Raw genomic sequence first — 22,962 nt, 5'->3', positions numbered from 1 at the left:
TGCCTCCCTCCCGGCGGGGCAGAAAGGAGTCCATCCAGGGCGCAGGGTCCGGCAGCTTTTATTTCCGAGGCACAGGCCGCGTACCAGTGGAGCCGCGAGCGGCGCTTTTGGCGCGATGCACAAGGGCCGGCAGAACCCGGTTTTACGCGTTACACCCCCAGCCTCCGCGACACCCCGACGCAGCAGCACACGCGCCGCGGACAGACACGCGAGTCTGATCAGAATAAGTTACAGGCTAGGTCTTCTTGTTGACACTGAAGCTATTTTTCTGTCTATTTTCTGCACGTGGTAGTTTCTCGGTGGGAAGAACTCAGTGGTTTCACCATGCATCGTTCAGCCTTAGTTTTTCTGGTAGTAGAACCACTTGTCAACTGTATTGAGCAGGGGAAGAGAGATTTAATCGACAATTAGTCACACACTTATCAAACACAGTCATACTGCAAGCCTCCCTAGCAGCGCTGGCGCGTCTGGTTCCGGGCCAACCGCTACTCGCTCGCTAGTTCCCAGGGCAGCGGAAGCTGTACGCGGGCACTTGCAGTGCTTCCTCTGAAGCCCACCGCACCTTTCGGTGGGGCAATCCGCACGGCCTAGCATTCAAAACGCTTCTGCTGTCTCTTCATTTGCTTCGTACCCGGCAATCGGCTGTAATGCCTCAGCGCTGAGGCGAGTAGCCTCCTCGTCCTGCTCCTTCGGGCCCAGGGGGCGGACTCCTCATGAGCGAAGGGCCTACCTCTCATGCCGCTCTTAGGGCATTTTCACAGCTATAACCAACCACTCTCCAAGACAGGGAACCATTTCTCAATACCCCTCACAACATGATTCCCCCCCTGCTTGCTGTGCAGGGCAGGCGAGCGTTTCCATCACCTACAGCACCGGAGTGTTAAAGGGGGTCTTTTCACCGTCCCCCCAGCCAGCTGTGCATAGGCTGGCCTTGGCGTGCGGGAGGCACAGCCCTATCCACGTGCCGCTGCAGCGAGCCACGTTCATAAACTCTAGGTGAACCAAAGCGGCAAAACTTTTGGAGTGAACTGGCAAGCACAGCACTGTAAGCATCGCCTCCAACTCGGTATTAATTCAGGGGTTGCCACTGGCTAATGTCACCAACTTCTTTATACTTCCAAAAGGTTCTTGTAGCCCAGTTTATACCTGCACGTGTATTTGCTTTCCTCGGGTTGTCCTGAGGTATGCACCCTTACTCCGTTTGCCGCCGCTTCGAAAAGGGAGTAACTGCTCATGACTCATTCAGGGTGAGGGCAGCAACCCAGAGCTAGCTCAGATTCCCTAACACTCAGCTGTCCAGCCCGGGGAGGTAAGACTCATTTTACTGCAAACTCCCACACCAGCACGCAACGCACGATTACATGCGCTCAATTTCTGTCCACATTACCCAGGAAGAGACTGAAGATGACAGCTTTGTTCGGTCGTCCCCTGGCTATACTACTGTGAGTTCTCAGCTCTTCGCAAGACAGTGCCGTTAGGTCTTACTTGCCCCTGGGTCTTGTCCCAGTTACAGCAACATCTTGATTTCACGCGCAAGGTGCCTACCACAGCCTCACACAGCAGGAAGGGCAGACAGCTGTTCAGGACTTGCCCCACAGCTGCGGCCGTCTTAGGGAGCTGCGCCTTACGACGTGATACATCATGTTTCAGATACGTGCGAAGAGCCTTTTTACCAGCTTGGACATGACACTTCAGTGACAGACTCTGATCAGCAAGTTAAGCAGCAACTGCAGTACCAAATTCATGAACAGCTTCTACCACTCCTCTCTGAGTACAAAGTACTTCCCTTCTTCAGTTCGCCTGCACTTCCCTTGTACCGATGTAAAAATGCTCTGCTGCTATTGTTAACGCTTCAGTCCTCTGAAGTGCTTTTCTTCCAGCTCCAAAGACCCGCCACATCTCTTTGGGAGCAAACTATAGCATCTCAGGTCTCCTGCTTACTGCTCCTATGCCAGCCTTACGTACTTAAATAAAGAACTAAGGCAACAGTAGATTTTTTTTTAAGGTATTAAACAGTATTACTGACAGAAGTAAATCTGACAAGGGCTTTCATCTTTCCTAGTGCCAGAACCTATCAGTTCAGACCCTCATTTTCCCGTTGATAATTCCTTTGAGGACGGAACGGAATGACAACGCAATACTGCTTTGCAATGTAACGTGGGTTTTGAGACTTACCTTCAGGTGGGATCGGGTTGGCAGCTTTACATGGTGGCGCCTGAAACAACAAGAGTATTAGCAGATAGCAACTAGCAAAGCAGTTGATGTTAACTTCACACCTGAAGCTCACCGAACGTCATTTAGAGATGCACAAATGTTTACTGAGCACAGTTTAAAATTTAAGCTGCATAAATTGGTCTGCGGCAATCAGTGCTGGACAACTATGAGAAAATAAGTTCACGTTCAACACGAGTCCCGTCATCACCGCTCAGCCTCCACGTTCTGCATGTCCTACACGCCTGCGGTGCTGTGCCCTAAACGCAAACAGCAATCCACTCCCTTCATACTGTAAAGTCATCTGTTCATAAACAGTTACTGCTCCACTGTCTGTGCACTTGTCTGTAGCCTGCTCTTAAAAATAAAAATAATGAAAAACCCCACCAATGCGCAATGTGCTCACGGAATACAAGCGGAAAAGTTTTTTCTAGTTACGCTTCCATACATTGAGGTGATAGTTTCATTTAGATTCTCCTGTCCCATTCCTCTAACCGCTTTCAACTTGCCAACAACAGTATTTCACAAGCTTAGGGAGACTCACGTAAGTCCTGAATCTGGATAAGGGTACTACACCGCCTTCAAGCCTTTCACTGCAAAGGATGCAGGGCCCTGGCTACCAGTCTCGCAGAAGTCAGGCTTCCTGGCTTTTCAGGCTTTTAAATTAAAGAGCATGATCTGTATTGTGAAACTCTCGAAAGGTCAAATATTTAAACAAACAGTCTTTAAACAGCGGACAGCAAAACTATAGTTCAGAAATTCAGCCCCACACAAAGCCTGTTTTGGATTCCATCTCCCAGATGACTCTAAGAGCAAGAAGGTGGCTCCTGAAGAACATCTTTCTCTACATCTATCTTCATATGTAAACCAGAAACAGGTGCCGAGTCCAGTCATCCAAAAAATTCTGAGTATTCAAAACACCATTTATAGAGGGAGGACTGTTTATGGTACCATACAAATCACTTCATCCGACCCTGAAGTTGGGGGTAGGATACTCGGACCAATTTGTACTTACTGCATCCACAGTAGCTTTTGCACACTCTTGACTACAGCAGAAAGGGCTGTCTGACACAGTCAGATTTGTGCTAGAAGAGAAAGGTTACTTGTGAGAATGTGAAAAACAAGTTTCTCCTCCACGAGTATTAAACAATGGAATACTGAGAAACATTCTTATGGTTGCCAGATTTAAGGGGAAGACTAGCAAAGTCAGTGAGCTCCTGAGAGAAAGCACATCCACGGTCAGGAAAGCAAGTTTCAGCCTTATTTGTTTAGGGGAAAGCAATACGTACTGTAACATAAGCGTTAACCTACCAGTTGATCTCCCCTCCATCCGTTTTTTTAGCTATTAAAGCTTTCCAGTGTTCATGAGTGCTTTTGATAACGTTCACTGCAAAATCCTAAAGTTGAAGACGAGAACAAACATTGCGTTATGTGTAAATAGTAGACCACTTGCCCCAGACCATCAGTTATGCAGCATGACAGACCAGTATTTATAGGCTGATTTTAGATAGTTTCTAACTCAGGAAGGTAATCAGAGACCTCTTTCATGACTTTGCCTTCCATGAGCAGCAGCTGAAACAACGGAGATTTTATAACAGGAATCGTTTTAACTTCAAGATGGGAGGATACGCCAAGGTCACCTAGCGAGTCTGAAGCCAAGAGAAACCAAATCCAGATATTCCAGTCTCAGGCAAGGGCTACACTACAAAGGAAATTCCCCCCCCACACACACCCCTCCCACTCGGTTTGTCTATAGCAACTAGTTGATCTTGACCCACCTGCGGCATTTCCTCCACTCTACCAAGTCACTCCACCGCTGGGCACATCAACAGGAAGAGACACACACCTAATCCAGCTTTGCAAGTTTTTAAAAATGAACCTGCTTCCAATCATATCACAGCTTTTTTCTTAAAAACTAGTACATATTTGAGCATTAATCTGTAAGCTGGGGGAAGGAAGCATACCCAATCCTTTGTTAACACGAACACCAGGAATAAATATCCTGGTCTGAGACCATAGACGAAGCCAAATAAAACACTGCAGGAACACGCGCAGGAACACGTGCAACATTCCCGCCCCTACCTTCCGCCTCAGCCTTTGTTCCAGTTCCATCCATTCCGAGGGGCAGTTAGATGGTCCAGCCCACCCAACCTAACACCTTGCTCCTGTTGAAGAGGACAAGTCCACTCCCGTTTGACTCCCACTTGTCTCCCCTGCCGTTTCCTTCCCACATCAGACTTTCCAGGCTCTCTCCTGCTTCTCTGCACCCCCTTTGGAGCTTTTACAGCCTGCAAATAGATTCAACTCACTAACCACAGAAAAAAAACCCAAACTTGATCAAAAACGGCACACCTCTTGCTGTATGGTGAAACCCACCGGACCTGGCCCGAGGGAGGACCCAAAAGCAGGATTTCTCCCTTTCAGGAGCAGTGAATTACTAGATCACTCAAACTTTATCTGACTGAACCCTGAAAAGAAGCGGAGGCAGAGGAATAACGCTGCCACGGCAGAACCCTTAGTCAAAGGGTATCTGGGAATACCTGACAAGTGTTACCGTACATGCTTCAGAGAGTCACGCATACAAAGGGGGCAAATGGCTCCATTCCCAAACATAAGGGAAAGAAGCACTTCAGCTCCTGGAGTTTACTTCAACTTGCAACAGGCTTCAGTGGAACAAAGCCAGGAAGCAAGCAAAGCAAAGGGTGAAGGCAAGCAGCCTTTGCACCACGCAGGGACAGCAGAAAAATCTGGTGTTTTGCTTTCTGGTTCTAGGATTGAAACTCCTGGCCCTGAAGTGATCCCACACGGATGGAATCAGGAGGCAAAACTGGTAACATCAAGCAGGAGTGCTGAGATAACTCCGTGCTTTTGCTCTTAGTATTTCTGCTAGCACCAGTCTGGAAACAAGCTGAACAGGTAGGCTGAAAAAATAGTAGAAAGAACTAAGTCAGCCATCACCAGTCCTACAGAAAGTCAGTGCCTCGGCAACTCATCAGCCACGTCCCCACACATCTAGAGCTTACTCTGTGGGCAAGGGGCCTTCGCAGATTCACAGTAAAGAACGCCGCCCTTACCTTGCCTTTAAATTCACCATTAAAAGCAAATTGGTTTTCTGGCTTTCCATCAGGTACTTTGTATCTTCTGAACCAGTCCACTGTAGCTTCTAAGTATCCAGGTTTCATCCTTCTGACATCATTGATATCTAGCCAGGGAGAAAAGGCTTGTTAGCCAGACAACAATTGCAGAAGTTACTTGGTTATCACCCTGCTCTTTTGAGTTGCCCCTCAGATAACACTGAAGCCACAGAGTGAGCACCTGTCAAAGGACAGCGAAGTTAAGTGTTTCATCTTCAGATTAAATCCTGGCTTCAACCAGATGCTCAGACACATTTAAACAGCTTTGATTAGAGATTTAGTGGACAAGTCCTTTCCTTCTGGCTGAACAGCCATCCTTTTCTTCACTGTCAGGTGGCGCAAAGGATGGATAACTACTGATAAAAAGCAGGATACTGTTTTGGCAGAGGATGATAGTGCCCTAATCCAGCGTCACATTTGATGAGTATACTGACTCTGCGACATTGCAGGAGCAAGTCAATATTCTGACCTGAAAGTTTCCTGAAGGTACTCAACTGCGAAGTGGAAATACGGGAATGTATCCTCCCTTCTGGTACTTACCATTATAGTTGTCTGCTTCGGGGTCTTCAACATTGATAGCAATTATCTTCCAGTCTGTCTCTCCCTCGTCAATCAGTGCCAGTGTGCCCAGCACCTTCACTTTGATGACTTCTCCTCGAGAGCAGACCTGCCAGGAAAAAAGACTTTGTCGGCTGTACTGATGCATTCAAGGAACGCGCAACGCAGGTTTGGGCAAGCTGTTAGAGTTCGGGAAGCAGTTCCGTACCAGGAGATTAGCCGTAGCTTATCAGCGCTGCATGAGCCTTGGCTCACACTTTGACATCTCATCAACAATCTTCAGAAGCACCACAGAGTGGAAACATCACATTAAGATACAGGAGGTAAGAATTCAGTAAGCGACCTGACTTCATAGATACTAATTACGTGTTTCAAAAGACAGTTACCCTTTAGAGCGCATTACCTTGCTTCCAATTTCACACACGTCGATTGGATCGTTATCTCCACAGCAGCCAGTATCTTCATCTTTATGACCTGGGTCTTCCCAAGTCTAGGAAAAAAACACACAAACCTCGTAAGAGCTCTCACGTTTCAAGAGGAAACAAAAAGGAGGTTTGTTTCTTGGAAGAGATCGCATTGAGGATACAGATGATGGCCCACTGCACACTTGCTTTCAGTTCTGATGTTTGGGCTGCTATTTTACATGTGTCTGCAAATGCAGTTTTAATCTAAGTTAAAACTTCTTATTTTGCCAAGGGTAAGCTTCTCCCTCCCACTGACAAACCTTCTTTCCAGACAAAACATCTTTCCAGACTTCCTCTTCTGTTAAACATCTGCATAAAGGTGAAGTTCACATCTATAAAGAACATTCATTGATTTGGCTGCCTGCCTGTTCCTCTCCCTATTCATTTCTTAACAGAAGTTTCCTGAATTCCAGATAGCTGTTCAAGAGAGATGGAAGAGAGAGAGGGTGTATTGTTTCCTTCTAGTTAAACATTTAAAAGACACACTTATACCAGAGCAGTAATAATAACCTCACATATCCTGTGCTACCCGGTATCCTACTGTATCTCAACTGAAGCCATATTATTTTGTAAATTGGAAGACGGGATTGCAGAAGGTATTTGAGCTATGCCTCCTAACGTAACAGTTGCTTACCACACACTTCTGATCAGCAGTGAAAGGACGGCGTGTCCACTTGCATCATAAGGAACACCTAACCGTAAGGTTGTTGAATGCTCCTCCCAGACATCCGCGTGCTGAGACACAACTATAGTCCTGACCTCACGATGCATCTGAAGAACCAAGGGAAACGTACCGAAATGTGCGTAGTGCTAAACGAAGTTGGTTGCCCTCGAAGCGCAAGCCTCTTTGGGTCTAGTAGCACACAACCGAGAGAAGGCATCAAAAGTCATAATCCTGCACACAGAAACAGACTCCAGAATCCATGCAAGTAGAAAACAGTCTAACCTTGAACCACCACCTCAATCCACAAAACTGTGAGAGACTAGTAGGGGAGAAGAACTTTTCCCAGTAGTTAGACTGACTCCAAAGTAACTCTGAAAATCTACTTAGCTCGATAGGAACGGCACATGCATTCAGAATTCAGAGAAAAACTCTCCATGTAGGACCTAGAAATTATTATTGCACAAGCCAAGATGTTTTATCACGTAAAACTTCAAATCACAGAGGAGGGATGTTGAGATGTTTGGCTCACCCCCCTCAACAAAAAGCGAGACCAGCCGTAGGTAATATTTCCCAGGCAAATCATTCTGATACTTTACCCTGGCCACGGAAAAGATTTTCTCCGGGATTTAAACCGGCGCAGAGGATTTTCAGGTTAAGCCTATTACTTGTCCTGCTCACAACAGAGAGGACAAACAATTCAATCCTGATTTATTCTCACTCTGCAGTAACACTTTATACATGCGAAAACCTGTATTTCCTCCACTCTCATTCAGACAAAAGCACCTCTGACTCCTTAATTCTCTCTTTACATAGGTATAGTTTCATAGGCCACAGGCATAGAACAACACTTCTGTAGCTCTCCACTAGGCTCGTCAACCGGACCTCACCTTTCTTGTAAAACAGCTTAAGCCTAAAGAACAGTAAAGCCATACTAACAGAACAGTTCTTGGGCAAATACAGGCCTCAGTCTCAGACCTGGGAGGCCTTTCAAAAGTTGCAAGAGAGTCTGAATGCTCACAGAAGCAGCGTGGAAGAAAGCAGACATGTTCTTGAAGAAGTTTTTCTTAAGAGTGATTAGAAGATCCCACTGGATTTCACTTGAAGGTTTTTTGCTCAGAAGGACACAGACTTGGGATTTTGGCTGCTCACTACCTTTAGCCAGAGATGTATATGTATTCCTATGTTTGTTTCAAAGCCGAAACTATTTTTAGTCCTCCAACCAGAAGCTACGAACACATTTAGAGAAAACACTTGATATGTACTGCTACCAAGACCACAACTGGAAAATTCAGAGTGTTTCCACCCTCACTGATGGAATTTATTTCCCTAAAGGAACCTCAAGCCTTAAAGAGCATCAGAAGCAAACGCCCTTGCTCAAAGTTTCTATGCACCCAGCAGACATCAGTCAATTAAGAGCACTGTTTCTAGGTGTCACCATCCCTGTTGGTCCCTCCAGCCAGCTATTCCAGAGAAAGCCTGTCTGTGCAATTGCAGATTTCTGCCTCACGCGGTCTCTGGACTTCCGAGTGCCTCTCTGCCACTGAGTTCCAACAGTGAGAACTGCGCGTCTATCATAGTACAGCGCGTGAGTTGCGCTATGTATTTCAGAGGTTTTCCAGACTCGGAAAAATAAGATGCCAAAAACTGGAAAGATAGTACAGCTTATTAAGATATTACAGTAGATATTAGAGATCTATTCAGGCTTTCATCGTCCACATACAAAGTCCAAAACAATTTGCTATTTCACTTGTAAAGAGTCAGCTCGGGAGCTGGACACCCAGACCCTGTACCATTAGCTTAAAACTTTGGCTCTTTCTGCTTTACCAGGCAGGATCAGAACACACTGCCTTGCCAGATGCCCACTATGAAGCTTCATCTTCCTTATGCAGCGACAGCTTCCTTCATCCGAAGGCAAGGACCTGCAAGCTACCGTCCCACGGAATTGCTAAGCGGCCAAAGTCAAGCAGAGAAGCGAAACTTCACTAACAGCAGCTGCTCATCCTTAAAGTTTCCGACAGTTTGTTTACAGTATTAGCTGCAAGCCTGCCTCTTCAGATTTCTGCTTAAAATTATCACTGCTCTCTTGGCAAGTTTTCTTATTGGCAAGATTGTATCATTTGCAACTGCACCTATGTTCCACATCAGCTTTTCAGCTGACCTTCGTTGTTAAACCGGTAGTAATTAAAGACACAGGCAAGCTCACCAAGATGGTCTCGATGGCTAATACACAGCCCTGTCCCCCACCAGAAAGAATGAGCCAGATAGACTCACTACAGTACCTGAGGGATGGCACCGTAATTCCAGATGTAACCCTTATGGGGAAACACGTTAGCTACGTAACGCAGCTTTCCTTTCTTCACATCTTGTTTAATCGGGTTTAAGGGATCCTTTGTTGCGATCTAGAAGAAAAATTGAAAAAAAACCTGTCTTCACTCTGCTTGCGAAGAAAATCTAAGCAATTTAATGAAATTAACTACTAACTGACAAGCCCAGAGGCCGACAGCTACCACTGAGGCCAAAAGTAAATACTAGACATTTCCTATTGCACCTCCAGCTCCCAAGATTCAGTTTTCAGTAGTCTTAATGTCAGAACCAGAAATTAGGTTGAGACTCTTAAGATGCCGCTTTAATCAGAAGTCACAAAAGAAAATCAAATTATTCTGACTTTTCCGCAAGTCTCAGCCTCAATGTTATGCCTCTAGTATTAAACACATATTTACAAAGGGAGTATGCATTGTGTCTTGGAAACTTCCTTGACACGACGTCTGCAATATTGCAGGTTTTGGAAGGCCTTACTCAGCAGGAGTGAATTATCTTCTTGTAAATTATAAAGCCAGAAATACCGGGCTACTCTTTTTCAGAATGTGGAAGTGAGGGTGAGGAGGACAGAATCAAAGCCAAAGATTAATAAATTAGTCAATCTGAATACTTAGGGTAGGAATTTTAATACAGTTACCTCCATTTTAGCATTTGTCCATCGAGGTACTTCCACAACCATGTTGAACACATTCTGAAAAAAGCAAAAATATCAGTTAATGGGAAGGAATTTCAAGACCACACTTTAAGACACACACATAAGTACTTTGCATGAAAACCGTAACTTTTTGCTTCTTCCGGTGCCAATTTGGAGACATACGATGGAAGTCCCACAGTCCAGTTAGTCACATCATCACTTGGACTAATTTTAATCCCATGCAAAACACCAGCTAGATTGTAGGCTACCAACACATTTTCTATCAGCTGCAACCTATGAACATCTCCACCATATTTTTAGGTCACAAAACAGCAGGTTTAAATCAAATCAAATCCAGCTGTATACAAACAGTTCTGGGCTTAAAATGAGGTTTTAGGCACATTCATTAAATACAAAGTGTTTAATTTCTACAGCAAAAGTAATTCTGGCAATGTAGAACAGACAATACTTACAAGAGTAAGACATCTATTTATTAACACAGGTATCTACATATTAACTTGAACACAAAGAAAATCAATACAAAACATTGTAGTCAAACTGCCTTGATATTGGAAAACACGTCCTAGCTTCCCCTCCCCAAGCAATCTCTCCTACAAAGGCAGACTTTTTTTTTTTTTTTTTCAGGGCATAGTGTAAGAGATATGGGAGCTATGAGGGAGTGGAATAGAACAACCTCTTGCAGTATCTAGCTTATGAGTGACACTTGAAAATATCTCCCATTGACTCCAGCTAGGCTGGCAATACTTTTCAGAACTCAGTGTCCGCGCCCCTTCTTCCCCAGGAGAACAAGATCTTTCACATCTTAGCATCCGCTTTTTAAAGAGATTACTGCTTTTAACAAAAAGTCAAGTCCTGCTCCCTAGCATCAACAAGTTTCCTGATCTCCAGGTTAAGCAGTATTAGCATTGCAAAGGGCAATACAGACATGCTAAATCCCTTCCACCTGTATTGCACCATAATTGGATCGCTTATTGTGCAATCAGTGCTGTTATGTCATTGACTTTGCTCACACCCTTCCCTAACAAGTTTATTACATCCCCTTAATTGCAGGGGGGCAATTGTGACTGCTGATTCCCAACTTAAATGCAAAAGGGTGTACACATGTGTATATGTGTGTGTATATATACATACACACACACACACGTACATACACAAACACAATATTAAAATGCTAATACACTAATAATACAATACAATATTAATATAACACATACAATATACATATAATTTTTACATAATGTAAGGAGAGCAATAAGATAGATTAGGACTTGATAGAAAGTACACTTAAGGCTTTGTAGGCAAGGAAAAGTGACTTGGAGGAGCACCTTTGAAACGCTCAAGGGAAGTTTCTAGGAGCTTACGCTCACAGTTTTCCCCCCAACAGTTCAAGGGACAGATCTGCCTTGGTTGAGGATATCCAGCGAGCAGCCCAAGGTCACTTGTTTAGAATGCTACAAGGAGGACAAGGCACACAGGTACAGATAAGGCTAGCATATCCCAGCCCTGGACTTAAAAACAACTCTGCAATCCTCTCAAATGTCTTAGAAGTATAAGGATAAAGATCAAGGAGCCCAGACAGAGTAAGGTAACCTTTTTCTCTAAGCTGGGTTCCCTATCACAGCTGCTAATAAAGCTTCTAAGTAACAACAAAAATCTCCCAGAGAGGCATTCCAGCCACAGAGAGGTCTAAGCCATCAGTTCTATTGTGCAACTTTGGAGCCAGCGACCTTCACAATACTGGTGACTCTAAATGGCTTGGCACAGAGGCACTGGCAAGCCGCACTAAGTGCCTGAAAGGTCACCAGTAGTCCAGTTCATTTGTTAATCATTACTAATCCACCGAGACCTCCTCATCCCTCAGGTCCTTCCCACCCTATTTTGTGATCATCTGCAAAGCTCAGTTCTGTCTTAACTGTCTTTGCCCGGGTTACCTTCCAGACATCTGTTTTTGAAAGTTGGTTTCCCAATCAACCACAGAAATTGCTTTGCTGCTGTCCGTAATTACAATCTGTCTTTTCCCTTCTGAGCAGCTCTAAGCCACCTCAGATTTCCTGACAGAGTATTTTGAGAACCCTATCTCAAAGCCAAACTAACAACCCCACTGCAAAGCTAAATTGACTGTTTTCAAGCAGGCAGGCTCCCTTTCAAGAGCAAACTCTTCTGTTTACTCTTTTGTTTCCCATAACTAGCCTGTAACTCCACGTTTCTGCAGAGAAGGAAATACCCCTACAGTAATAAGAGCTAGCCAGCTAATGGACTCCCTTACCCTGTACTATCTGGACACCCTCAAGACAGTAGGGTGTATTCATCTTGCGGTGAGCAAATATTTCTTCCTACAGGATTTTTACTGGGAGAAAGATTGTGGACAGCGAGGAGTTTGTACAGGGCATCAGGTGGCTCTCCCTTCGTAACATACGTTATACCTCTGTTCTCCTCACAGGAATTCTCAGAACTTGGAGAGGAGGTGGAAAACATACGTACTGACTTGAGGACTAACGTAGCCAAGCTATGTATTGGTAAAGCACTTGCTCTTCACATCCTCTCTACGCCCACCTCAACAGTACCCTCCAAAAAACTAGAAGCAACAAATAAATGCAAGCCCTCTTGGCACCCAGCTGGATGGATGACTCCTACAGCTCACCTTACACTACACAAAGAAAAGAAATCCAAAGTAGGTTATAGCAAAGACGAAGAAAGAATCTCAGGAAGGACTCACTCACACTGGAATTCAAGATCTTGTCCAAATATGACAGCATGGAATGACTCATTCAGCTACAGTTTAGCTTACGCACAGGACTCCTGCAAGCGTCTAGGGAAGTACTATAGCATGATTCAAAGGTTGTCAGAGGTTCAAAGAGCCTACAGTTTATCACTTTCATTAGCTCAGTACCCTCCACTAGGCTTCTCAAGCTGCAGGACATTTTAGTACTCGTTAAAATAAAAGTCAACCTATAAAAGGAAGATACACTGCCAAAAAGCCCAAGTTATCACTGAAAAATGTTCAGTGAGAACCGAAGACTAGCTGCCATGGTTTTCTAGGTGTCCCACAGTTGAAGATTTTAGATGGTGGTTTAGAACAGCCTAATTTGACAAACTGCTGGCTGCCAGAAGTACATAAAACCTCTGCGTCACTGCAGGTGGCAGGTTCTCCAGCTGCTCTTTTTGCAAGGCAAAAGGTCTCTAGAATTTAATGTTCTCATCTTCTACTCGGTAACCGAGCAGATTGCAGGCTAGCAGCACAGCGCAACCTCAACGCAGTCAAAACCCAGGCCTGAAACATTGTGCCGCGGTAACATACGCCTCCAGAGGAAAGAACGCGGCATTTAGTTAACTGCAGAACCGTTTCTTCTTTAAAGCAAAGTGTTTTTGCGTGACCTCACGGGCAAGTCCGATACAATTATCCTCGTATCCTGCGCTAACGAAAGGACATCGGAGCGAGATCCCTTCCCTTAATTCTCTTCCTCCGCGTCCTTCCACCTGAGGCTGGCAGCGGCTTGCTGGAGGAGGCAGAGGGCCCTGGCTCTTCAGGCGCTCCAGCGACCCGTCGCTCAGGTGCTGCTCAAAGCGAGCAGCGTGGGAACCCGGAACCCACAACCGCAGGAGTTTCCGGCTAGGACTGGCAAGTGCGTGGACGTAACGCGAGCACGAACCTCATCCATATGCCCCAAGGCTGCAGTGATGCAATGACGACTCTTTTTTTTCCCTCTCTTTTTTCTTTTTCCTTTTTTTTTCCTCCCCCCCCATTACCGTCGGTGCCCGCGCGGGCTGAGGCCCGGCCTCTCCCCTCGGAAGCCCCGCCGCCCCCATTACCTCACCGCCATCCGCGGAGATCGGGATGTCGTGAAACGGCGAGATGTACTGCCCTCGGCCGTCCTCTGCAAGGGAACGGCGGGCGTTAGCTTACCGCGGGCGGCCCCCGGGCTGCCCGCCGCCGCCGGCGGGGCCGGGGGCCGCGGCGGGACGCCGTGGGGCGGGGGCACTCACTGAAGAAGAGCCGGTACTCGAGGCTGTGCGGCGCCGCGCGCTCCTCCACGCTGTAGCCGGCCATGCTGCTGCTGCTGCTGCTGCCGCGCGCGCACCAACGGCCGCCGCGCGCGCGCACCAACGGCCCCTCCTCCGCCCCCCCCCCCACCGGTCCCGCGCGCGCCACGCCGCGCCGCACCCGGCCCGCCACCGCGCAGGCGCGCCGCTCCCCCGCCCCGCCCCCTCGCGCGGGCTCCGAGGGTGGCGCGTGCGCACTGAGGCCGCCGGTCGACGAGGCCGCGGGTTCGCGTCTCGCCGCCGGCGGTGTGCGGGGGCCCGTCCCGGCGCGCCGCCGCCGCGCCAGCAGGGACGGAGGCGGTATCAGCGGGATGAGCCGTTTATTGGTGGCCGAGCCGCGCGGCGCGTTAGCTCGGCGCCGTGGCGGCAGTGGAAGCCGGCATCTTCCAGCAGACGTCCTTCCTGGCGAGGGGGACGAGCTCCCGGAGCGGCGCGGCGCCCTGGTCCCGGGCGGCCGGGCAGCGGGCGTCGCGCCCTGCCCGCCCGCTCAGAGGTCCCACGCGGCGATGCTGATGCTGCGGCGCGAGCAAGCTTTGCGGTCGGGGTCCGCCGGCTCCAGCCCGCGGCCGGGGCGCGGGGCGAAGGGCCCCCGCGGCGGGCGGCCCGGCCCCGACGCCGAGTCGCTGGGCTGCTCCTTCACGAAGACGCGGTTGCGGACGCCGAAGAGGAGCCCGCGGCTGTGGCTCCTCTCGGAGTAGGCGCCGCGGTGCTCCTGCTGCGGGGAGCAGAAGGGGGCTTTGAAGGCCTCCTGGAAGCCCCTGCGGAAGTTCTCGTTGAAGTACCCGTAGATGATGGGGTTGACGCTGCTGTTGAAGAAGGCCAGCCAGTGGGCGAAGGGGAAGATGTACACGGTGATCAGGCGGAGCTCGCGCTCGCTCAGGTGGCCGTAGTCCGTCAGCAGCAGCAGCGTCCACAGGGGCAGCCAGGACAGCGTGAAGAAGAGCGCGACGATGATCAGCATGTTGATGACCTTCACCTTCCTCTTGGAGACCCTCCGCCCCTCCGGCTCCTCCGCCTGGGAGCCGCCGGCGGGTGCCGCAGACTTGAACAGCTTCAAGGCGATCCGGGCGTACATGACCACGATGAGGGCGAGGGGAGCCAAGTAGATGTGGGAGAAAAGCACGACCGTGTAGATTTTCCTCATGCCCGTGTCGGGCCAGGCCTCCCAGCAGGAGTAGAGGGGATAGGAGTTGTTGTAGGTGTCCACCATGAAGTGGTGCTCCTCTCTCGTGACCGTCAGGGTGATGGCAGAGGGGCACATGATGATCAGAGCCAGGACCCAGATGACGGCGATGGTGACCAGGGCTTTCCTCAGCGTCAGCTTCTGTCGGAAGGGGTGGACGATACAGCGAAACCTAGCGGAGGGCAGAAGGCAAACGGTGACGGCACTGGGCACTGCTGACGTGCCGATGATACGTGCCAGTGCAGGCTGGGGGAGAGAAAAGGACAGGTCTGGCCAAAGTCCCCTCGTGCACTCTGTGGCAGCGGAAGGCCAAGCAGCGTTCGGGGTAAATACAGCTCCCCTTCCTCCACTGATCCTCACTGGCGTGAGGATCGAAGGCCTAGGTGCTCCTCTGACTCCACTTCTGACGTCTGAGCCGCTGGTTTAATCCCTGCTGTCCCTTGCTTGGGTGGTGCTTTACTGCCCCGTCCTCTTTCTGAGATCCCCAGGAGAAAGGCCACCCGCGTTAGCAGTGTCAGAGTCCGTCCCTCCCTCAGCGTTGCGCTGCGTTACACTATTTCTTTGGGAACACCTACCCTTGACCCTCCTCTGACTCCTTCTTCCTAAAGAAGTCCCAAAGGATTAGCTCTTCCTTCCCCAGCTGCCTCCATGGGTCAGGCTCGCAAGCGCCTCTCTTTCAGTTTTGTTTTCTGTATCACCGTCTTCATATACTGGTGGGTGCTGGGCCCGCAACGCTCTGCCCCGCCGCAGGGTCTAACACAACAGCGCTCGGCCCTCGGAGGGATGAGGGGTGCACCCCTGATGAGATATCCTTTGGGAAGGAAGACGGTGGGCACAACCCACCAAGGCCCAGCTGTGGAAAGGCAGGATTACGTGTACCATGAAACCTCCATTCCTGATTTACTCAGAGGGGCAGGTAACTCCAAAAGGCTCGAAAGCCCCTTTCCCCTTCCTCATTCGAAAAGCCTTTTCTGTAGAAATGTATCCATTGCCTTGGGATGGATACGGCTTGGAGGGAACGGCTACTTAACTTTAAAGCACGGGGAGCTCAACTCAGTTTTGCGTTAGCTTTGTCTGTTTTCCTGCTGATACATCTTCCCTGGTAAACACCAGCCCCTACTTTGTGGGAGTTTGACCAGAAATAGTTTGCAATCTTTAGGGTAACGCATTTGCTGCTGAGTGCTCCCTCCTTATGCTGTGGGTCAGATGCACTCGGGGGACGCAAAGGTATGGGCTGTTCTTTACATGCTACTGGCTTTCTTATTTTTGACCCTCAGATGGGAAGATGTTCTAAGGAAAGGCATACTTTTTTACCAAGCAAAACCCAGCTGTGTTTGTTGGGATATCTTTTAAAAGGGTCTGGGAAAAGAGGAAGTAACAGCAAGCAAGACACCTTGCTGGGACGTCTCACAGACTTTTTCTAAGAAGCTGGGTGGTCTCCTAGAGAGAGGAAAACACTCCAGACTCCCAGCATTCAAACGAAGAGGGCCTCTGCAAGTTTTCACAGGGGCTATATCACGAGGTACTTGCCCTGGCTTGATACTGCTTCCTGAACATTACTTGGGAGAGGCTTTTGAACCAGGCAGACCTTTGATCCGATCCCTGCGTCCTTGCACCCTGCAGGGCAAAGGCTTGAAAGAGCTCCCGTGTGCCAACGTACCTTTCCACGGCAATGGCCACCAGAGTGAAAACAGAGGCCGAGACGGACATCCCCTGCACCAGGCCGCTCATCTTGCACATGATGTTGTCAAAGGGCCAGCCTGGAATGACAGAGAGCGTCAGGTGGCTCCACGAAACATCATCCCAAGGCTGTCTGCAGCTTGGCGAGGTGGGCCAAGAGACTGTCACGGCTCGTGATTTTCCTCATCAGAAGCGCTCCAAACTGGCGGAGAGATTATGAACCCGAGCTGACTACTTTTCTCAAAGAAAAATATAATGAGAAGAGCAGCAAAATTTTCCCTAGAGGAGGTAGGGGCTACCTAACCCATACGTCATGCAGAGCCTGCGGGAAACGCTCATTAACTTCTCGCTTTCAGATGCTCATTTTTGGCAGCGCACGAGACGAGCTATTGCCCCGAGCAGCCTGGCTCGCGCCGCGGCCAGGGAGCTGGGCAGCCTGCCGAGCTACTGCAGGGCTTCTCCATTTCTGGTAACCCACTGAAGGGACGGAGCACAGTTTATAAATGCATTTGCTTCAGCTGGATCCATCAGCAGCTTCCTCTAGATGTCCCCATCCACTGTATGATTTCTGGCCTATTTCTGGGGGGATGCTAATTCCTGGTCCTAAAGGTAGACAATATTTTAGGCTTGTTACCATACAGAGATGGCCTTTAGCAGTACAGTTGTTTGGGGAAAAAAAAGTAAAAAGTCTGTATTATGCTTCTTAGAAAATCTATGAGCAAACTGTCATTACATATGTTCTCCCTTGTCGTTTCTCTTGCATTCATAGGTCTCTTATCACCAGGACCAACCCTGGGAGCTTTAATCTTGTATCTTGACCCCGTTAAGATATTTCCAGCAATTCAAAGTGCTGTGCAAGCATGTCATTATAGTATGAGTCCATGTTATATTAAGATAAAACAACTGACAAACAGGCTACTGTATTTAAGCGGATACAAACACAGATAACCTAGATACCAAGCTTTGGATGCGAGTTAGGGCATCATGTAGTATAAGAGACCTTATATTACCCTAGGGCCATAATATAACCAAAATCCCTTTTACCTTTAAAATACTGTGTGTCTGAAAAACGTACTAGGACACCTTTGAAGCTAGAGGAGCTCGATACCTGAGTTCACAGCGTTGCTTGCTTCTCTCCTTCCCTGAGGACAGCTTGGGCAGTTTTCCTGCCTTTCTTGAATGTGAACTTAAGTGTGGGCTTTATTTCCTTGCACAGAGGGTTTTAGTTGATAGGAGACAAGTCCACCTCCGCCTTTATTCTGCAACCCGCATCCTTTAAACTCATGTTTTTGCCCTTTACCTGCATGCTGGATGGAAGATCTCTTCTTACGCTAATCGGGGGGTTTTAATTCCTGCACAAACCCGGTGTGCCTTCAGAGACCTGCCCAGTGGGGCTCTGGAACAGCGCCGCTCTGCTTGCTGCCACCAGCCCGCTCTGGTTCCCAAATCAGATGCGGGCACCGCATGGATACGAGGCTGCTGTCGGACAGTGCTGGAAACTCAGACCCGTGCAAAACCAAATCTGGCTCCAGGCTGCGATTCCTGCATAACAAATCCTGTGTAATTTTACCTGCTGGGAGCAAGAGACAAGCAAATGGACCTGTGCTCACCTGGGTGGGATTTGGACCCACCATCGCCTTCCCTAGCACATCCCACCGGAGCACGGGCTGGGGGTATGGTGCAAGGCGAGGAGAGGAGGGCAGGATGGAGCTCCCACCATCTACCCCTCCACCATCAGGTGCTCCTGTGGCCTCCTCAGGACCTCACCGACCACGGCCAACCAACCCTGCAGATCCCTTCTCCCCGGCAGGGATGTCCACCCACGCAAGGGGACATCTCCGTGCTGCGGCTTCAGGAAACGGAGGCCCGGCACCGTGCCGCAGATGGTTACCGCTTCGGCTAAGCTTCGCTGTGCTCGTGCTGCAGGCGCAAGGAGCAGCAAAGCACGACTTTATCTTCAGAAAGGTCAATAGCCAGAGCTATATCAGTGCAGCGAGAGGACTGGTGCAATAAGAGGATTCTTTCCAAGACGCTTGTCGGAGCACAGCTGAACTTCAGATAAATATGTAAATGCAGTGTTAAGGTCACACTTACTTGGCCAGAAAAATGTCAAACAACACACAGAAAAAGCCCAGGCTTATATAACCCTAAAAAAATAGTAGCTATAAAATAACCTTTGCCTAAATCAAGTTGTATTTTATTGCCTTTTTTTCCCCCTCCTATTAGCACTGTTCAGCTAAAACAGAGAGGGCAAAAACAGCTGGACTTTAGCCTAATATTATTATTATCAACATATATGTTGATAATATTATCAACAACTCTGCTTAAAAGCAAATGCATAGTAAGAGGCAATAACAATTATTGGTAGGGGAGATAGAAGTGTTAAAAAGATGTAACTAAGGGCCTGGCTTGGCCTGTTTATGGCCTGTGCTACTTGTGAGGCATAAAAGGTAGAAAAAGCCCCTTTTGGTGCCATGTTTCAGGCCACGTTATCAGTCTTTCCCGATAAGCACCGAGTCTTGCGTGAAAGAGCTGCAGATAACATCAAAAAAGCCCAGACACTGTAGCGGCTGTGCAAAATAAATAAGTAAAATAGAGCACGCTCGTCCTTTGTTTGTCGAACGACTGCTGGAAAAGGTGCATTTGTGCCGAGAATGGCAAGGAGAAATTAAAAGCAGCCTCGGCAGATGCTCGAGCTTAACCGAGGATTTTTTCTTCTCTGCACGAGTAAGAGGAGCCCCCGGGCAGGACTGCGCCAAGCGGCTTCAGACCAGCACAGCTCCTTTCATGCCTGCATCAGGCAAATCCTTCCATAACCAGCCCTTCAAAACCTGGGGTTTGTGAGGAGTGGGGAGAGGGCTGGGAAGCAAGGCGTCTTGCTCTCGAGGGAAACCCACGCCTGAAGGGCCACGGGCAAGCAAACCCACAAGCTGAGCAACGGTGGAGAGGGCAAGGGAAGCAGCCTTCCGGCGAGGAGGCCAGCAGCACCGCAGGGGTTTCTATGAAAAGGCTCTCTGTGGTCCTCACTGGGGCTCGCTGCTGGGGAGCCCACCCCAACCTGGCGTTGCCTATGGAGCAAGCCCCAGCAGCCTGGGCAATCCGCGATGAGGACTGAAGAGACGAAGGAGGTGGAAAGGCTGGGATGAAGAAACCCAGAGAAGGGAGGGGAGAAGCAGTAGCAGTCCTTGGACACATTACAGGTGGCAGCAAGGAGACATGGAGTCAAGGTCTTCATGTCAGTGGTGGGTGAGACAAGAAATCACAGTAAGTGACAAGAAAGAGCTGGACTTCCTGCAAATCTTTCTATTGGCAAATAGTGAAGCACTGGAAACACCTGGGTGAGTGCGCGTGTGCGATGAGACTCATCCCTGGCTGTTCCTCAAAAGCCTCTCCAAGGCTGACCTTTCTTTTCGTTTCTTCAGGCTCTACTTTGCCGGGACCCTCTGAACGGCCAGCATCCAAAGGGATGTTTATCATTCCTGCGGAGAAACTCTCCCCTTTGCAAACGGTTCTGGAGGGGACCACGGCTTGGCTCGTTCTTGCTGACGAAACCAACATCAGGAGATGCAACGTGCTGAAGAGCAGCAGGGCAGGAGCTCTTGTTTCACCTCGGTCCTGTTTAGGATCTGCCTCCCGTGGTCCCCGCGATGGCACCCAGAGGTCAGCAGACTCCCAAAGGCAGAGTTCAACCCTGTATTCCTAGTCCTTCCTATTTACCAGCACGTCCTGGAGTCTTGCCAGCGTGGAAGAGAGGGAGAGCTACAAAAGAATAAACAATCTAGTGCTAAAATGCAGATGTTTCCCCCTAGAAATAACTGTGGGGGAAAGAAAAAAAACCCTTCATTGGCTAGTGAATCCTCCTAGAGGTTTTTGCAGTTCTGTCTGCAGCCGTCAGACGGCTCAGCGATCCGTGTAGGAAGTGAGTGCTTATCCAGTTACTCTTCGTTGCTCTGCTGTGATCTCTTACGCCGTTTCTTTTTCTCACCTACGGTTGGCAACAAACTGGCTTGTCCAAAGGGACGTCGGAGTGCTCCGCGTGGTGTTCTGCAGAGATGCGTTGCATCTCCGGGAGTGTCTGCAGCTGGGCCAAGCCCTGGGAGGTTTCAAGTCCTTGGAGCTGTGTATGCGTGCATGAATCTTGGCTTTTCTCTTTTTTGTTTTTGAAGAGAAAGAAATGTTTTGCTCTCACGGTTGCAGAAGAAAAATCTAAAAAACCAGGTTAGAGCATGATCTACATGTTCACTGGGTAAGAACAGACAAAAGACCTCCCAGTAAAAGTAACTCAGAGCCTCCTCCTCTTGAAGAGATTTAAGGCAATCTCATGCTTTTTTATCTCCATCAGACCTGGCTAACTGCCCTCCTCATCCTGGGGGTTCGGGGGGAAGCACCCACAGGAAGGAGTCTTGAGGGTAGAATTGTAGAAATGGGAGAAAAAGAGCCTCTAGATGTCATTTGCGGGACACAGAACTGCACTGATGTTATCTGTCATTCCCCTTGCCGCTGAACACCAAGGCCACGCCAGCCAAAGGAGACTTTCTCCGGTATCCACCACCTTCTTTCCTCTTGTGTCCTCGTGTCTTGTGTTACCTGGGTCCCCATCCCCTCCCCGACTCACCTGTGATGAGGTTGTCCACTAAGGTGGTGGGCATGCAGAAGATGCCCACCAGCAGGTCGCTGACGGCCAGGTTGAGAATGAACATGTTGGTGACCGTCCGCATCTGGCGATTCTTCACCACGATGAAGCACACCAGGATGTTACCGATCATGCACATGAGGAAGATGAAGGTGTAGGCCAGGATGAACATGGCAGCCACAGGGGAGGAGTGCTGGTAGTACACCGAAAAAGTGTAGTTCTCCCCGAAGTGGTGGCTCTCGCTGGAATTTGGCCAGCTGCCATTGGAAGGGCCTGAGGAAGGGAAGGCAGAAGAGTGAAGTAGGAAGAGGATAAAGTGATCATCTCCTTCACCTCCACGCTTTTCTAATGCTCTAGGAGGTGTTTATTGCTAGTATTTATTTACACCCATGTTTTCCTGTGCACATAGGCAATAAGTGCCAGTGCACAAGTTCATGAAAGGGAAGAAAGCGGGTAAGAGGCCTGGGGACGACCAGCCGTGCCGCGTCTCCGCTCCGAGTCCTACTTTTCTTGCTGGTCCTCCATTTACTGGTGGAACGGCTCTGCAGAAAGGACAGGAGGGGTCACAGCACGTTGTGTCCTCAACGGCCAATACTCATTAAAAAAATAAAAATAAGAACGATGACGGCAACCCAGAAGGGGTCCTCTTCTCTTGGTCTTGACAGTGACAACCCTGCAAGGGCCCGGGGTGCTCTGCAGACCCTGCTCCCACCCCCGGGCCCGCAACTCCCCTCCGCCCGGTCGTTTCCCCCGGCGCGGCGCCCGGGGCTCCCGCTGTGCCGGGGGGGGGTTCGCTAGCGGAGCCCGCGGTCGCGCCGCTCGCGACGTTTCAAGCACGAAACTTGGGCGGGCTTCAGAGAAATCCCCGGGCGCTTCCGAGCGGAGCTAAAGGCAGAGGGAGGAGAGGGCGAACCCCGGGGCCGCTCGGATGCGCTGCGCCGCGGCGGGCGCCCACCCGGCTCGGGCAGGAGGAGGAGGAGGCGGCGGCAGGGAGGAAGGCAGCGGGGATGCCCGGAGCGGGGGGAGGGGGGGGACGCTCTCCCGCGGGATGCTCACCTTGCTCGGCGCGGCCCGTGGCCGCCCGCGGTGCCGGCATGCCGGCCCCGAGCTCCGGAGCCGCCGCGGCAGCGCAGCCGCATCCGCCGCCGGCTCCCTCCCGGCGCTGCGGCTGCCTGGGCGGGGGGGGGGGGGTTGGGAAGAGGGGGGTATCGCATCCTCCCGTCGCCATGGAGACGGGGATACCTGTTGCACGTACAGGTGAACAACCCCGCGGCCCCGGAAAGCCCGGGATAAGCCGGCTCCCGGACGGCGCCGCGGGCGGGGAGAAGCGACGGGGCGGAGGACGCTCCTCTTCGCCGGGAAGCTCTTCGGGCCCCGTCCCGGCTCGCTCGGCGACAACGAACGGACTCGGCAGGCAGGA

At 49.8% G+C, this 22,962-nt stretch overlaps 2 protein-coding genes across 4 annotated transcripts; both read right to left on the bottom strand.

Annotated features, from left to right (window-relative positions):
- Window positions 1-42: 42 nt before the first annotated feature.
- Window positions 43-14,103, bottom strand: PPA1 (inorganic pyrophosphatase 1). The gene is made up of 11 exons (XM_062580244.1): window positions 13,990-14,103; window positions 13,816-13,880; window positions 9,988-10,041; window positions 9,311-9,430; window positions 6,307-6,393; window positions 5,886-6,012; window positions 5,286-5,413; window positions 3,523-3,608; window positions 3,227-3,296; window positions 2,176-2,215; window positions 43-371 (listed from the first exon to the last, which is right to left on the bottom strand). Exons 1-11 carry the CDS (start codon window positions 14,051-14,053, stop codon window positions 340-342), a joined length of 873 nt encoding a protein of 290 aa, XP_062436228.1. The 5' UTR covers window positions 14,054-14,103; the 3' UTR covers window positions 43-339.
- A 272-nt stretch (window positions 14,104-14,375) lies between these two features.
- On the bottom strand, window positions 14,376-22,953 carry NPFFR1 (neuropeptide FF receptor 1). Of its 3 annotated transcripts, XM_062580084.1 has the most exons (4): window positions 22,798-22,953; window positions 21,525-21,815; window positions 16,890-16,989; window positions 14,376-15,401 (listed from the first exon to the last, which is right to left on the bottom strand). In XM_062580084.1, exons 2-4 carry the CDS (start codon window positions 21,712-21,714, stop codon window positions 14,534-14,536), a joined length of 1,158 nt encoding a protein of 385 aa, XP_062436068.1. In that variant the 5' UTR covers window positions 21,715-21,815; window positions 22,798-22,953; the 3' UTR covers window positions 14,376-14,533. The 3 variants fall into 3 exon arrangements, with proteins under 3 accessions (XP_062436068.1, XP_062436066.1, XP_062436067.1); XM_062580082.1 differs by lacking the exons at window positions 21,525-21,815; window positions 22,798-22,953 and adding an exon at window positions 18,018-18,482 and having other exon boundaries at window positions 16,890-17,111; XM_062580083.1 differs by lacking the exons at window positions 21,525-21,815; window positions 22,798-22,953 and adding an exon at window positions 18,018-18,482.
- Between the last annotated feature and the right edge of the window lie 9 nt (window positions 22,954-22,962).

Source organism: Rhea pennata, chromosome 7, assembly GCF_028389875.1.
Source record: "Rhea pennata isolate bPtePen1 chromosome 7, bPtePen1.pri, whole genome shotgun sequence".
Lineage (NCBI taxonomy): Eukaryota > Metazoa > Chordata > Aves > Rheiformes > Rheidae > Rhea > Rhea pennata.
Note: the sequence above shows the minus strand (reverse complement) of the source record. Positions and strands in the feature narration are given on the sequence as shown.

Bases quoted from the DNA above. Each gene is read 5' to 3' on its own strand.
- PPA1 (XM_062580244.1), bottom strand. From the start codon at position 14,053: ATGGCCGGCTACAGCGTGGAGGAGCGCGCGGCGCCGCACAGCCTCGAG. The intron at 10,042-13,815 runs GTAATGGGGGCG...TGCTTTTTTCAG, and splicing joins TCTCCGCGGATGGCGGTGAG to AATGTGTTCAACATGGTTGT. The intron at 6,394-9,310 runs GTACTGTAGTGA...TTTTTTTCCTAG, and splicing joins ATTACGGTGCCATCCCTCAG to ACTTGGGAAGACCCAGGTCA.
- NPFFR1 (XM_062580084.1), bottom strand. From the start codon at position 21,714: ATGTTCATCCTGGCCTACACCTTCATCTTCCTCATGTGCATGATCGGT. The intron at 16,990-21,524 runs GTGAGTCGGGGA...CTGTCATTCCAG, and splicing joins AGTGGACAACCTCATCACAG to GCTGGCCCTTTGACAACATC. The intron at 15,402-16,889 runs GTACGTTGGCAC...GCCCTCCGCTAG, and splicing joins GTGGCCATTGCCGTGGAAAG to GTTTCGCTGTATCGTCCACC.